General features: G+C 38.6%; 1 protein-coding gene and 1 pseudogene across 1 annotated transcript; both read right to left on the minus strand.

Moving 5' to 3' along the window:
* Window positions 1-7,816: 7,816 nt before the first annotated feature.
* LOC110442333 lies at window positions 7,817-8,983 on the minus strand (annotated as a pseudogene).
* An 8-nt stretch (window positions 8,984-8,991) lies between these two features.
* Window positions 8,992-12,033, minus strand: LOC110442334. Its single transcript, XM_021485891.1, has 2 exons — window positions 11,485-12,033; window positions 8,992-9,176 (listed from the first exon to the last, which is right to left on the minus strand). Exons 1-2 carry the CDS (start codon window positions 11,858-11,860, stop codon window positions 8,992-8,994), a joined length of 561 nt encoding a protein of 186 aa, XP_021341566.1. The 5' UTR covers window positions 11,861-12,033.
* Between the last annotated feature and the right edge of the window lie 3,615 nt (window positions 12,034-15,648).

Consider the following 15,648-nt stretch of genomic DNA (forward strand, 5'->3'; position numbering starts at 1 on the left):
CTACCAAAACTAAATCTGTAATATTTTCTAGAAAACATAACAAACATCACCCTCCAATAACTTTCCAAAACAGCCAAATCACTGACTCAACAGCACATACACACTTAGGACTGACTTTAAAAGATGATGCATCTTGGAATCAACACATTCTGAATATATATGAAAAAGCTTATAGTAGATTAAATATTCTTCGTTACATTAAAACTAAAGTCAATCGTAAATCATTAATTAAAATTTATATAGCATTTATCAGGCCAATTTTGGAATATGCAGACATAGTATGGGATAATTGCACTCAACAATCTAAAGAACTTCTAGAATCTATTCAATTAGAAGCAGCCAGAATCATTACTGGACTTCGATCTGGAACATCTCATAATAAACTTTATAATGAACTTGGTTGGGAAACTCTGTCAACAAGAAGAAATAAACACAAACACATAATGATGTATAAAATAATGCATGGGCTGTCACCTCAATACTTACAAGATGTCTTAAATCCTTTCATTAACAATCAAAACAATAATCCCTATTTCCTCAGACAAACAAGACTGTTTAATCCACCAATATGCAGAACTAACAATTATTTTGACAGTTTCCTCCCTCTAATGTGCCGCACAACTAACACTACTGATAATGATCTCTTAAACTCCCCAACTCTTGCAACCTTTAAACACAAACTAAATAAAGATATTATTATCGATAATGAATCAACCTTAATTTTTAAAACTGAAGGTGATAGACGGGCCAACATTATTCTTTGTCAACTTAGAAACTTATGTAGCAATTTAAATTTTGATTTATTCAATGACCATTTAACTGACTGTCCCTCTTGTGCTTGCTCTTTTGAATATGAAACAGTTTTCCATTACTTTCTTGAATGTCCATTGTATAATGATCTCAGACTTACTTTATTTACTTCTGTTGATAATTATGGAAATCATAACCATATTGATACAAACATTTTTCTACAAGGCTGTCCTGATTGTGATGGACTAACAAACAGACAGTTACTTAATGATGTACAGTTATTTATTGGTAAATCTAGGCGTTTTAATCTCTATATGATCTAACCAGCCATGACCTTATACTTTATACTTTTATACTTTACTATTCCTATTCCAATTATACTCCACAAATAAGTAACTTTACCTACTTTTCTATAAATGTTATTCTTCTACGGACATAGGAGTTTTAAGTTGAGCATGTTTGTTTGTTGTTGTTTGTTGTAAGATTTGTTCAATCTGTCTTGTTTTACAGTTTCCATCTTATACATTGAATTACACATAGACTAGCTATCTATTTTCATATTAAACTACAATACCTTAACAGTTTTGGCGACTGTGACCTGTGCATATATTTGCACATGGACTTTTGGTCAATGTCTGCCAATATCTGTGTGATTTGATAGCTATATAGCTTATATACAATTGTAAAATGTTATAAAAATAAATAATACCTGTGGAAGTGTTTTGTGTGTGATGTGAGAAGTGTGAATGTATTTGTATTTCAGTTATGTTAATTAAGAAGGAGTTACATCCCTTTAATATTTTTTTTGTATAATTTTCATTTCAAAATTGATGTATTAACTTAATCAAATAAAAATAATAGAATCTATTAATTTAGCCACCGCTGGAGAGAATTTATATAGGCTTTGCCTGTTATTCCATCCAATTGACTTGTATCATCTTTGTCAATAAATTTGTTGAAATGAAATCCTGTAAAACCATATCATCTGACGGAAGGTCACATCCGGTAAAACCATATCATCTGACGGAAGATCACATCCGGTAAAACTATATCATCTGACGAGATGTCATATCCTGCAAAACCATATCATCTGACGAAATATCATTTACGCAAAGGTTATTTCTTGTAAAAACATTCCACATGATACAAAAGTTATCTTTGACCAAAAGACTTTGCAGCGACATGTACTATGGGGTTATTAGCGGTTTAATATTAAATAACATCTCTTTCTAAAATGTAAACTTGCTTTGGTTTATGTAAGTTAGAAAATACTTTCTGTTGTTTGGGTACCATTATATATATATACGAAAGGGAAGAAATTGTATCGCTATTGATTCATTAAACGCATTCTGCTATAACATTTAAAACTGGTTTTCGCAGCCCTAACTGCTATTGGATTGGATGCATTCAACTTTCTAATATCGTTTAAAATAACAAAATGTTAATTTCTTAACATGACCTTGATACAACAAAAACGTTAACAAATTATTAATTTATTTCTAGTACGACCATGGGAACGAGTAATAAACACTTTTTGACAAAAACGTTTTTATCGATTCGATGACAGTAGAAGATAAAACAAGTACTTTTAAATAATTAAATTATTGTTCGTTATGGCTGATAGTCACTGGTACGCTTGGTTGCGATGCTACACTTCTGATCACTAACATATAAAACATCTGATGTCTGTTATCAGCAAATCTAACAGTAACACTTCCTGCATAAAAGTGAATAGTTAGTGATGTAAAACACATAAATTTATTTGCATATTTTGTATGCAATATTTAGATTATATTGACGTTTTACTAATGAAATATAAATGCAGTGCTATACATTTGTACATTATTGTCACGAACGATCAATACTAATACCGTACGGGAATACATGCATACTATACACTAGTTAGAAATATATGACTCATAACACGTGATTGATACAATATCGCACGCATTACCATAATTTATAGACTTAGTCTCCTAAAACATTTTTTTTGTCGTCTGTTGTAATATACATTGTACCATCCCTGCTATCCTCTGCAGTTTATATATTCCACTAAATTTGTTTTTCGCTGCTCGATTTTGTATACATTTCATTAATAATTAACTAGGGCTCTGGTATCGTATTACCGTGTCTATTAGTGTCTATTACATGTTAAAGTATAGTTCTTCAAGAGTCTATATTAAATGATTACGTCACTTTTCTGTTCGTCTACTTTCATTTTCGTCTCTACTTGTGCATGCAGACAAAACGGGTTTTCCGTCTGATGTCTAATGCTAGACTGGAAATTACCAATTGCATTTTAATATTGTTTGGGTTTTCCTGTTTGCAGGGAAACGTATCCTTTATCTTGGTAATGAAAGGTAGGTACAAAGCTAAATTGTAAGTACTTTATCATATTCATTTTCGTTGATTTATGATCACCATAAAACATACCGCTGTCACAATGCCGCAGAATACAGTCAAGCATATTGGTAAGTACACGTATCAATGTTACATGAAGATGGACCTTTTTATATTTACGGTGGTCTAACTTATGCAATTTAAGAAAACGTTGATCATTTAGAAATGCTGATTTTGCCCTTAGTGTTGGTGGGATTTTGTTTCTTCTATCCCTTAGAAAAGATGATAACATTGACCGGGTGTATGTATTGTTAAAGAGACTGGTGACAGCAACAGAAAAAACACAAACAGATTAGGCATACGTATTACAAATAATGTATATATATCATATATATTGTTTGGGTTTTCCTGTTTGCAAGGAAACGTATCCTTTAGCTTGGTAATGAAAGGTAGGTACAAAGTAGATAAAAGATGGTTACATTGACCAGGTGTATGTATTGTTAAAGAGACTGGTTACAGCAACAGAAAAAAACACCTTATAGCTATATTTTCAATTATAGTATATCAGTTCTATCTTCTTGTAATCTAAAGTATATGTACATGTATCTGTTATGTTTCTCTGTGTCTTGAAAAAGGAGAGGATCGCTATATATATATATATCGCTCCCCTCCTTTTTCAAGACAAAGTGAAGCAGAACAGTTAGATGTACATATACATCATATTACAAGAAGATAGAACTGATATACTATAATTGAAAATATAACTATTATATAAAACCAATAGTCCCCCCGGCTATATATATATATATTCTTCTTGTTAAAGCACTATTGACGTACAGTTGAACTATGCTGTATTGTGTTTTATAACATTAATGCTTTACCAATTGGTGCTATGGTCCTATAATATGCATTGCTGTTGCTGAAGGACTTTAAATCCCGAAGAAGGGATTTACATTAGATTGTATCAATAGCAATACGAACAATTTAAGATAGCATGCGATACTTGATTTACATTTTAATGGAGTAATAAATTGTATTGTGGACCTGCTAACTTATTGTATCGTGAACCTGCTGACATATTGATGTGTTATGGACTTGCTGACTTATTGCTGTGTTCTAGACATGCCGATTTATTGTTGTTTTATAAACCTGCTGACTTGTTGGTGTGTTATGGACCTGCTGACTTGTTGTATTGTAGACCGGCTGAAATATTGTTGTGTTATGGACCTGCTGACTTATTGTATTATGGACCTGCTGACTTATTGTATTGTAGACCTGCTGATTTATTGTTATGCTATAGACCTGTTGACTTATTGTTGTGTTCTCGACCTGCTGACAAATTGTATTGTGGACCTGCTGACTTATTGTATTGTGAACCTGTTGACTTATTGCTGTGTTATAGACCTGCTTACTTATTGTATTGTGGACCTGCTGACTAATTGTTGTGTTATGGACCTGCTAACTTACTGTAGTGTGGACCTGTTGACTTATTGTATACCTGCTGACTTACTGTAGTGTGGACCTGCTGACTCATTGTTGTGTTATGGACCTGCTAACTTACTGTAGTGTGGAACTGTTGACTTATTGTATACCTGCTGACTAATTGTTGTGTTATGGACCTGGGAATTAGCACTAGTCATATAATTACGCTTTTTATCATAAGAATTCCGTCTTTGCGTATTGCAGAGTTATCTTCTCTTGTGAGCAGGGATTGATTGTTACGTCATTGGTTTGTATGAGAAAATAACGTCGTTTTCTCAAAAATTTATGACGTTACTCTCACAAACAAATGACGAAACAATCAATACCTGCTCCCAGGAGCAGATAACTCTGCAATACGCAAAGAAGGAATACGTATTATGCAGTGCCATAAAGATATCACATAACATGTGTCATATCATTCCGGAAATGACGTCACAATCGAATAGGAACAATCAATGTGACGTCACGTCATTGTGAAGCCGACGCAATTTTCATCGTTTCAGAGGCGGTCAGGTGCAAAATATTTGTTTCAGATCACAATTATACAGTTTACTTTGTATTATATGATAAAACGAATCTGTCATTCGTTTCCCTTCTTATTAGATTTATGATGCTCTCTTTGGATTTTTCATATTTGCTCCCCAGAGGCTCGCAACATGAAAAATCGAAAACTTGTATCATAAATCTTATACGAAGGGAAACTTATTACAGGTCCTCTATATTTAGTTCTTTTACTCTCCTTGTGTCAGTTCGCGAAGCTCTTGGAGCAGCGAAGACAGTCTGTCACATTCAGATCGATGACGTCACAATAATTGTCACTAGACCGTAAGGTATTGTAGTCTTTAAACACATGCTGCATAGCGGATTTATTGCAATGGTGGAATGCATACGTTATGTTAATAAATGGGAAATGAATACATGATATAAACCTGACGTTAACAATTGGATGATGCAATGTATTGTAGACATACATTTTTTGTTCTGTATAACATGAAATATTCGTAGATATCTTCATTCGTTGTTTGAAGCCATTAATATCGTTTCGTGGTACAAACTGTCGTGGATACCCCCATATAAAACAAAGAGTAATCAAGTTTATCAATTGAATTCGCTGTAGTTATTTTCGTGGTTTCGTAGCTTCCACAAAAACCACGAATGTGTATATACAACAAACATTTCATGTTATACAGTAAGTATAATTGGTCAGTTTAATTATACCCTCCGCCATAGACGTTTGCTAGGTAAGTAGAAATCGCCCTTTTTGTCCGTCCGTCTGTCCGTTCTGTCTGTCCATGATCCTTGTAAGAAAAAATCCTTGAGTGTTTTAATTTCTGCTCAAGAAACCTTGTTAGAGCTGTAATAGTATTAGGAATAAGTCTGACAGAGTCGTCGCCCTTGTATACATATGAGTTTATGCACGCATTATGGGTAATAAAGGAGAGTTCAAGGCGCCATCTTGTTGAATCAATGTTTAGTAACATGGTGTCAGAGAAAATCGGACCATGGCGCGCCTGCAGCCCCCTGCCGTCTTACAACTTACTGGTAACTTAGCTGAGAATTGGGGGAGGTTCAAACAGACGTGTAACATATACGCTGTCGCAAGCGGTATTATCGCAAAAGGTGCAAACGTACAAGGTATGACTTTATTACACGTACTTGGCCCAGAAGCTATTGAGGTATACACAACATTCGCATTGGGTGAAGGTGAAGATACATGTAAGACTAAACCTGATGTAATTAAGGTGAAGTTCGAAGAATATTGCAACCCCAGAAAGAATATAACATATGAAAGACATATTTTTAATATGAGAAATCAAAGGGATTGAAACATTTGATGCGTTCGTCACAGATCTTCGACAGAAGGCCAGTACTTGTGAGTACGACACGTTGAAAGAATCGTTGATAAAATACAAAATTGTTTGTGGTATCAAAAGCGATGCGGTTAGGGCTAGAATACTCAGAGAAAGTGAGCTAACTCTACAAGGAGATACTGACATATGCAGAGCAGCTGAATCGAGCACTGCACACATAGAGTCAATGGGTGATGAGAAAAATGTGCATATAGTGAAACAGAGACGAAATTGGACAAAACAAAAGAATGCGCAACCCACCGGTACTCCAAAATCAAAACCGAAAGTGAAAGTAGACTATGGGTATTGTGGAGAGTCTCATAACAAAGGAGCTAAGAACTGTCCCCCACATGGTAAAACATGTGTGAAGTGCAATAAACAAAATCACTATGCAGCAATGTGCAAATCTACACCTTGAGCAAAATCAAAACCTCGCAAAGCAAAAGAAAGTACACCAGGTTGAAACAGAAACAGTGGATACAGATGATTTCTTTTTTCTGGAGTAGACATCGGAAAACGAGGAACAGGAGTAGAGAGTACCCTCGAAGGTAAACAATACAAAACAGGCTGTGAGATTAAAAATTGACACAGGTGCTCAGTGTAATGTCATCAGCGCGAATTTATGTAAGCAGTCAGGAATTAACATTACAAAACTTAAAAACAGTCGGAGTAAATTAGTATCTTACTCAGGTCATGAAGTCAAAACATGTGGAAAACTAGAAGCAAGTGTGCTGTAAAAGGGCAATACTTTGTACTTCTATTCCATGTGGTTGACAGTGGTGTTGTGCCAGTATTGGGTTTGAAAACTAGCTTAGAAATGAACCTAGTGAAACGCTTGTATGCCGTGAACAAAGATCAAAATACAGGGAGTGCTGCAGAGGATGTAGTCAAGGAATTTGATCATCTATTCCATGGCATTGGCTGCCTGCCTGGCGAACAGGAAATAAAGGCGGACACCAAAGTCACTTCAGTTGAAGCACCGCCGCGTCGAATACCACAGATGCTCAAAGACAAGGTTAAGACCGAACTTGAACATGGAGACCATGGGTATAATCACAAAAGTGGAAAAACCTACAAAGTGGGTTAACCCCATTGTCGTTGTACGGAAACCTAATGGAATCGTAAGGGTATGCTTGGACCAAAGAGAAGCAATATTGCGAGAACACCACCAATTGAAAACGGTAGAGAAAGTGGCAGCGGGATTAAAAATACCAAGATATTCACAACACTTGACGCTGTATCTGGGTTTTACCAAGTGAGGCTGACCGAGAAAAATTCATGGTTGACTACTTTCAATACACCTTTGGTTCAACCTCCACTAGCTAAAGTTTGTGGAAAACATCAACAAATACAAACGTCAACAGGGCAGAATTTTATTCACTTGGTTATCCCAACCACAATTAACATAAACAATAATTATTTCTTTTCAAACAATGAAGTTAACAAAAATCATGAAAAAATATCCCCAACCCAATCAGTTCTTGTATTTAGGAAAAAAATATTTAAGGGGGTCGTTATTGTTGTAATATTAAAAAAATAAAATAATTAAAGTCTTCGACTCACACAAAAAGTCTCCTTCCCTTGCAATTTCTGGACATTGATGCCTTAACACAATGACATGCCAAACTCTCTTGCCGTTATCAATTTTTGCGAAAAATCTGTTTCTATGTATCTAAACACAGCATCGCTTGCCCAATAACCAATGGATTTGATGGTGTCAATTGGGACCCCTAACTTGGTAAGCCAAGTGGCCCCTCCTCTACGAAAAGAGTGGCCTCAAATATTCGAGCCTTCCTCCCCTATTTGACATAGGCAGTTGCGCAATTTATCACAAAAACACTTGTAGCTGAGAGCTGAACCACCGTTAACTAGGAGGAGAGGTCCTAGAGGATTTGCTGCCTCTGTAATAAGCAACAGACATTTGAGCGCTGTAGCAGGACATAGATCATTCCCCGTTCTGGGCAGTAGGATTTCAACACGTTTTTCCCTGAACTGTATAGTCTTGGTTCGGCGTAAACACAACAAATATCCCCAGGGATAAGGGAGAAGATCTATGCGACGAACATCTCGGTCTCCATCAAATGCGCCAGTGGTCGTAATGTTCCCAGGGCGCAGGAGCCCATAAAACGCAATTAAGCATGCACACCAAAACGTAATGTCCGACAAATTGGTAAAGTTCAAGGTCGACTTGATTTTATGAAGCTGCTGAGGTGTGATTGCCCCCACTGGTGACTGGGCTGTACCCAGCTCGCGCTTAATACCTTGGAGTAGGTGTTTGAGTTGAAAGTCCTTGTTCACAGGGTCCCCAAAACCCGACAGTCTGTGCATGTGAACCACAATATTGAGATATTGTTGGATAGTGTTGAACCGAAATCCTCGAACCTTAGCTAGGTAAGTGACGTATAGTTGAAGGACTTTCGATGCTGCTGGGACAGATGTACAGTTAATACTTCCGCAAAAAGTTAGTAGCACTGCATATGTGTACGGTAAGTGGATGCTGTAGTACTAGCCCATGCCTTGTCTTTGTATTTTATTGCAGCTCTCTCCAGTTCCTCCACCATTGAACCACCTACAGCATATAAACNCATAGTTGAAGGACTTTCAATGCTGTTGGGACAGATGTACAGTTAATACTTCCGCAAAAAGTTAAGTAGCACTGCATATGTGTACGGTAAGTGGATGCTGTAGTACTAGCCCATGCCTTGTCTTTGTATTTCATTGCAGCTCTCTCCAGTTCCTCCACCATTGAACCACCTACAGCATATAAACAATAGAGACATATGTTGAGACAGTTCATGTACACAAAAGTCACTGTAGGCAAGGGAAGGAAGCAACGAGTACAATAACGATAATTTGTCCCTCTCGTGTAGTCGAGAACACGTGTCCGCAACTCGGTTCCACTCTCCTGGATAATAAATGGCTTTGAGAGCGATATTGTTTATAGCACAAATCCAAAACAAATGACGTATCAGATGCATGACTAGACTGTTCCTCGAAGTGCCTTTGTTTATCCAAGACACTGCAGACTTATTGTCACTGTAGATCACGACGCGCTTATCACACAAAACCTTGTCCCAGCGGCAAATAGCAAAAAATATTGCACAAAACTCTTTCACGTTTATATGTTCGTTAGCCAAGGGAGGTAAATCCAATTTCCAATTCACATAGAAATAATCACCGTTAAAATAACCTCCCCCGCCGTCCGACGACGCGTCTGTTTGTAATGATGTGACAGGTTTTGGGTCATGAATCGTGCAGCTGCCATTAAAAACGGAGATGAATGAAATCCACCACCCTATGTCCGCGAAAAAATCCGGTGTCAAAAGTATCTTATGAGAATTGGCACAAAGTTTGTCTTTCATATCAATTACTCTCCTCAGGAATGTGCGGCCCCCACTTATTACTTGTGACGCCCAGTTTAATTTACCTATTAATACTTCAAGCTGCTTGCGACTTGCCCTTTTTCGTACCGAAAACTCCCTTAGCACGTCTGAGAAACTCTGAAGCTTGTCATTAGGCAAAGAAAAAGTCATCGTTATTGTATTGACCATTATGCCTAGAAAAATGATCTGTCTTACCGGACCTTCTACTTTGGACCAGTTAATCGCAAAACCCAGCTGTCGCAGCAGCTGTAACAATCTACACATAGCATTGTAACATTCATTATAAGTATTGCCAAACACTAAAAAATCATCCAAGTAGGCAATTGCTGTGAAACCATATTTACATTTTGATATTCTACATACAGCACTACTGAGTTTTTGAAAAATCTGTGGACTTTTGGATGCCCCAAAAGGCAATTTTGTATCATACATATATGTTGGATTGTCATTTCCATCGAAATGATATTTCAAACCTGTTGCTTTGTAATTCAATGGGTGGATATTTACTGATCTGTAAGCCGACGCTAAATCCACTTTGGCTAAATAGCACCCAGGTGAAATATGTTTGGCTGCCTCCCGGCCGGAGGTCCATATAAGTACACGAACAGTCACTCTTGACATGACTATTTATAGATTTACCAGTAGGGCGACTCGCGTCATGTATTAGTCTGACCTTTGTTTTTGACTTTGGAATAGCCCCCAACGCACTTATTATCACTGGTTTTGTCTCAGTTATCACATAGTTACCGTTTGCTATTTCACTTTGTATCTGATCTTGGACCAGACCAGAAAACTGTTTACAAGAGGCATAGTTTTCTTCCTCCACGGGCACGATGTGTTTCTCTAGACCTTCATCGATAATGCGAAAACCGGTAGCCACGCCCTCTAAAATAAACTCCCTATCAAAGTCATCCGCAGGTAAGAGGGACTGCCAGGCTTCCAATTTCAACTTGTTGCTAGTATGTACATTATTTACAGTGGCCTCATGCTTGGGCTGATCATGATCTATCCCTTTTTTGTATGATGAATCGCACTGTGCTCCGCATAACACACCGAACAGACATGCGCAAGTTTACACGATTTATAATCACACACGTCATTGTTAAATTTCCTGCATATTTCTCGATTGTCCGGAGTAAACGGGCCACGTTTTCTTGGGGTCGACCGTTCCCGACCTTGTCCCTCTCGTTTTGAATTTACCGTCGTACCCTGAAGTACCTGAGCAGTCAGGTTGTTTGGCTTAGGTACAAGTTGAAAGTTCTGTATCGCGGTTTGTGGCGTTCCCCATCGAAAACCTTCACTATGTTGGGCCTCCCGATATTCCCGGTCATACAGCATAACACTGCCGCGCACATACTTGCTGAAGAGTCGATTTATCGTTTTTGTATAATCCAGGTAGTCACGGATACCACGAACATCCACCTCGTTTGCCTCGATCATTTCTTCTAAAATTCTGCTATTACCATAGCCCCATTGTTCAACGCTGATTTTGTAGTAATCTTTGTCCATTTCACGGTTTACTTTGACCCCTGTGGTGGTGAACGTGATGATTTCGTCCTCGTCTATCAATGTGGGATCGCGCCAAAGATAATTGTGTACAAGGCGGGGTTTAGACTTTTTTGTATTGTTCACATTCTGCAGCAGTGTCTGGAAATTTAAGTCAAGTAAATTGTTCATACCTGAAGTGCTGGGTCGTTCTCTCTCTGTTGATGACCCACCCTCCTGGCGATCACGTGGAGGGGCGGAGACGAAGGGGCGATTTTGTTCATAAATTTTCCGCCGACAATATTCGATCTCCTTGCAGAAAGCCCCTTTTTTTAATTCCGCTTTTAAACTATCGAGTTCCTTTTCGAGCTCGGCTTCTGGTTTGTCACTCATCGCTGATGGTGGTGGGCCTCCACAGGCACCATGCCGGCCATCATCACCCTGATGTTCGTCACTAGATTGAGAAGCATTTTCTTTCCGATGTACATTATCATCGGTCTCCTCGCTGTCACAATTTTGGAGAAATGTCATTAGTGAGCTTGATCGCTCTCTTAGATTGTACGCGTTCATCGCGATGTCGCTGGATTTTATATTTATATAAAGCACTGTGAGGCTGCTGCCATCTTGCTCTGCTAATGCTGTTAAAAGACCGGAACTAGCATGGGGAGCTAAGGGAGCTAACTCTAACTGCCTTGGCAAAGGCTAAAGTTGCGTACACCAAAATACAATTTACTAATAAATTTACACTTTTGGAAGGAACAAATTTGAAAGGTTACCGTTTGGAATTTCCTCCGCTCCGGAAGTCTTCCAGCGAATTATGTCACAGGTATTTGCAGACACACCATGCGACGTAATCGTTGATGATGTGCTTATCTGGGCAGAAGACGACCGAGAACATGCAGAAAAGTTGCGTAGTGTTCTAGAACGTGCAGATGAAGTCGGTTAATGTTTGAACAAGGACACGTGCAAAATCAGTAAACCGGAAGTCGAGTATGTCGGACCCACATACAGTGTTGACTGAGTGAAACCTACCAGTGAACGTGTATCAGCAATTTTAGCTATACCTGTACCAGAGAACAAGACAGAACTACAAAGGTTAATGGGTATGGTGAACTATTTTGCCCCACCTGTCGTCGAGGAACCGGCCATTTAGAGAGTTACTAGCAAATAATGTTAGTTGGCATTGGTCAGCGTCACAGGAGAACGCTTCCAGAGACTTGAAAGATACTATAACGAGTGCTCCAGTGCTGTAGTACTTTGACGTTAAAGTTGACGTCAGATTGTCAGTCGATGCGTCGCCATATGGTCTAGGTGCATGTATTTTGAAGAGTGGAAAACCTATCGCGTATGCTTCTCGTTCGTTTACCTCCGCTGAACGCAATTACGCACAAATAGAGAACAAAATTGGTATGGTAAAATTACCATACAAGTTGAAACCGACACAAGCCCCTTGAAAGTTTATTCAAGAAACCGTTGTCGAGCTCGCCGCCACTGTTGGAGGATGATGTTGAAAATACAACAATATGACATTGTGGTTGTCTAAAGGCCAGGGAAAGAAATGCACATAGCGGACACGTTCAGTCGATCCACAGGCTCAAAACTTGAATCACACGAGGAAGTGGAGGAATTTGAGGTTCATGTTGTATGCACTGTTCCGGTGAGCCAAAGCAAAACAGAACTGTTCCGGAAGGAGACCAACAATGATCAAGTACCGATTAAACTGAAAGAGGCAGTGTTGAATGGATGGCCTATCAATAAAACTGACGTAGATCCAGATCGCATACAGTATTGGAACTTTCGTGATGAAATAAGCATTGTTGACGGCTTATTGCTGAAAGGTGACCGTATCATTACACCGGCAAATCTCCGATCGGAGATGTTAAAAACCCTTCATTCTAGTCATCTGGGGCAGACCAAGTGTTTACAAAGAGCGAGATCAGTACTATTCTGACCAGGTATCACAAAACAAATAAAAGACCTTGTTACACAGTGTGAAATGTGTAATCCGTATCGTATTCGGCAACCGATAGAACCAATGATTCCACGTGAATCTCACGAACTGCATTGGCAAAAGGTAGCTTCAGACGATATGGTATTAGACGAATGCGGTACCTCGTCACAGTGGACTATTTCTCAAAGTTCATAGAGGTCAACTGATTGGTTGATAGGTAAGCAATGACGGTAATTGTAGTGCTAAAACAATATTTTTCGCGCTATGGAATTCCAGAAGAAGTTGTCAGCGATAACGGACCTGAATTTGCTAATCACAAATTTGAGACATTCGCACAAAAATACAACTTCAAGCACACAACGTCATCACCACGTTATCCACATAGCAATGGACTCGCTGAACGAGCCGTACAAACAGTTAAGAAACTCTTCAAAAAGGCGAAAGATGATCATAAAGATCCCACGCTAGTTCTCATGTACCTGACAAATACGCCGCTACCAGGCATTGAGTTATCGCCAGCTCAATTATTGTTTGGTAGGAGTACAAGAACTCTAATATCTACACCGATATCCACCCTCAATCAATGGATTTGACCGGAGGGAGGTGAATAATGCTCTACAGGACAAACAGACTAATCAGAAGGCATACTATGATCGTGCACTAACACCACTCCGGCCCTTTTATTCTGGAGACTTTGTTGTTGTAAGGACACCTGGTAAAAGTGTTCTAACTCCAGGTCGCGTACAGGCCCGAGCCCAAAAACCTCGTTCATATCTGGTCGAGCAGGAGGGGCGTGTTGTCAGGAGGAATCGACGAGATCTTGTCCTTACCAAAGGAACTGTCTTATTTGAGGACCCAAGTGACTCCCTGTGCAATCCAGTAAAGGACTGGACGCGCCACCTACCGTTAACGCGAATTCTATAGACAGTGACGATGTGACCTGTCATAGTGAAGTTGAATGTCCAACTACCAATAGCTCTAATGCTATTTCAGTCGCGAAATTCTGTCGTGTCAGTGGTAGAGCGATCAAACCGCCTCTCAGATTTGTAACAGAGTGACTGTTTAGTTCATTTTCTAGAAATGACTAGTACAAGTAGTTCTAGTTAAGTAAGGAACTGTTGGTGAATTCAGAAACTGTTTTATGAAACTATGCGGTGTATACTGTTAATTGTATTACGAAACAACAACAACGGAAATTTTGATCCAATAATCTTTAATTACCTTCATATATGCAAAAGTGGTTTAAAAAATGTACCTTGTCTTGGAAGGGAGATGAAATAGTATTAGGATTAAGTCTGACAGAATTGTCGCCCTTGTATACATGTGAGTTTGTGCATTATGGGTAATAAAGGAGAGTTCAAGCTGCCATCTTGTTGAATCAATGTATTGTTACAAGAGCTACCTTCCTCAACTTTTTGGTTTTTTTGACATAGTGAAACTACACTTATATGTAGATGTGCCTTGGGGCATAGGGTCGGGACCTTATAGGGGAAATAGAAGTAAAACCTTTAAAATCTATCTTCTACCGTAGGGATTAAGGGATTTTATCCATATTTGGTCTGGAGCATCCTTGGGCCAAGGGGACTCAATTGTTTATAAATGACGGATGTGGCCCGCCTCTGGGCAGAGGTGCGAGCCCATTAGGGGATTAAGGGATTTCATCCCAATTTGGACTGCAGCATCCTTGAGCAAAAGGGACTCAATTTTGTATAAACAGTGAGTGTGGCCCCCTGGGGGCTGAGGAGCGGGCCCAATAGGGGAAACATAGCAAATTCTTCAAAATCCTTCTTCTTCTGTAGGAATGACAGGATTTTGATTAAATTTTGGATGCAAACTTTGGTCAAGGGGATGTTTTTTGTATAAACGGTGGGTCTGACCCCCCCCTGGAGAAAGAGGGGCTGGGCCTAATAGGGTAAACGTAGCAAATTCTTCGAAATCCTCCTTTTATTTTAGGAATGACAATATTTTGTTCAATTGCATATAAATATAACCCCTGACTAACCATGTAATACATGTACACTTTCAGTAACATCATGCTATTCTAACTTCAATTTTGCTAACATTTCCAGGTGAGCGATACAGGCCCTCTTGGCCTCTTGTTTGTCACTTTGCACAATTAAACGACACCTTAGGTAGATATGCATGAAAAGAGGAGTTTTATCAATTGACTTTTTATCGTGTAGTTATGGCTCTTCAAACTTTAACTTTTTGCTCCAGAAACAAGTATACGGAAAAGCGGGGGTATTTTGTTTTGTGGGCTCGCTAACAGTTTTTCTGGGTAAAAAATAAACATTCATAATGTAATTTGAATTTAGAAGACTTAGTTATTTCCATTTTCACAACAAATGTTGGACAGACATTATTTACTCGCATTAGACGTTGTAGTCACCATCATGATCTCTTAGTT

Source organism: Mizuhopecten yessoensis, unplaced genomic scaffold (genome assembly GCF_002113885.1).
Source record: "Mizuhopecten yessoensis strain PY_sf001 unplaced genomic scaffold, ASM211388v2 scaffold716251, whole genome shotgun sequence".
In the NCBI taxonomy this organism is placed as follows: Eukaryota; Metazoa; Mollusca; class Bivalvia; order Pectinida; family Pectinidae; genus Mizuhopecten; species Mizuhopecten yessoensis.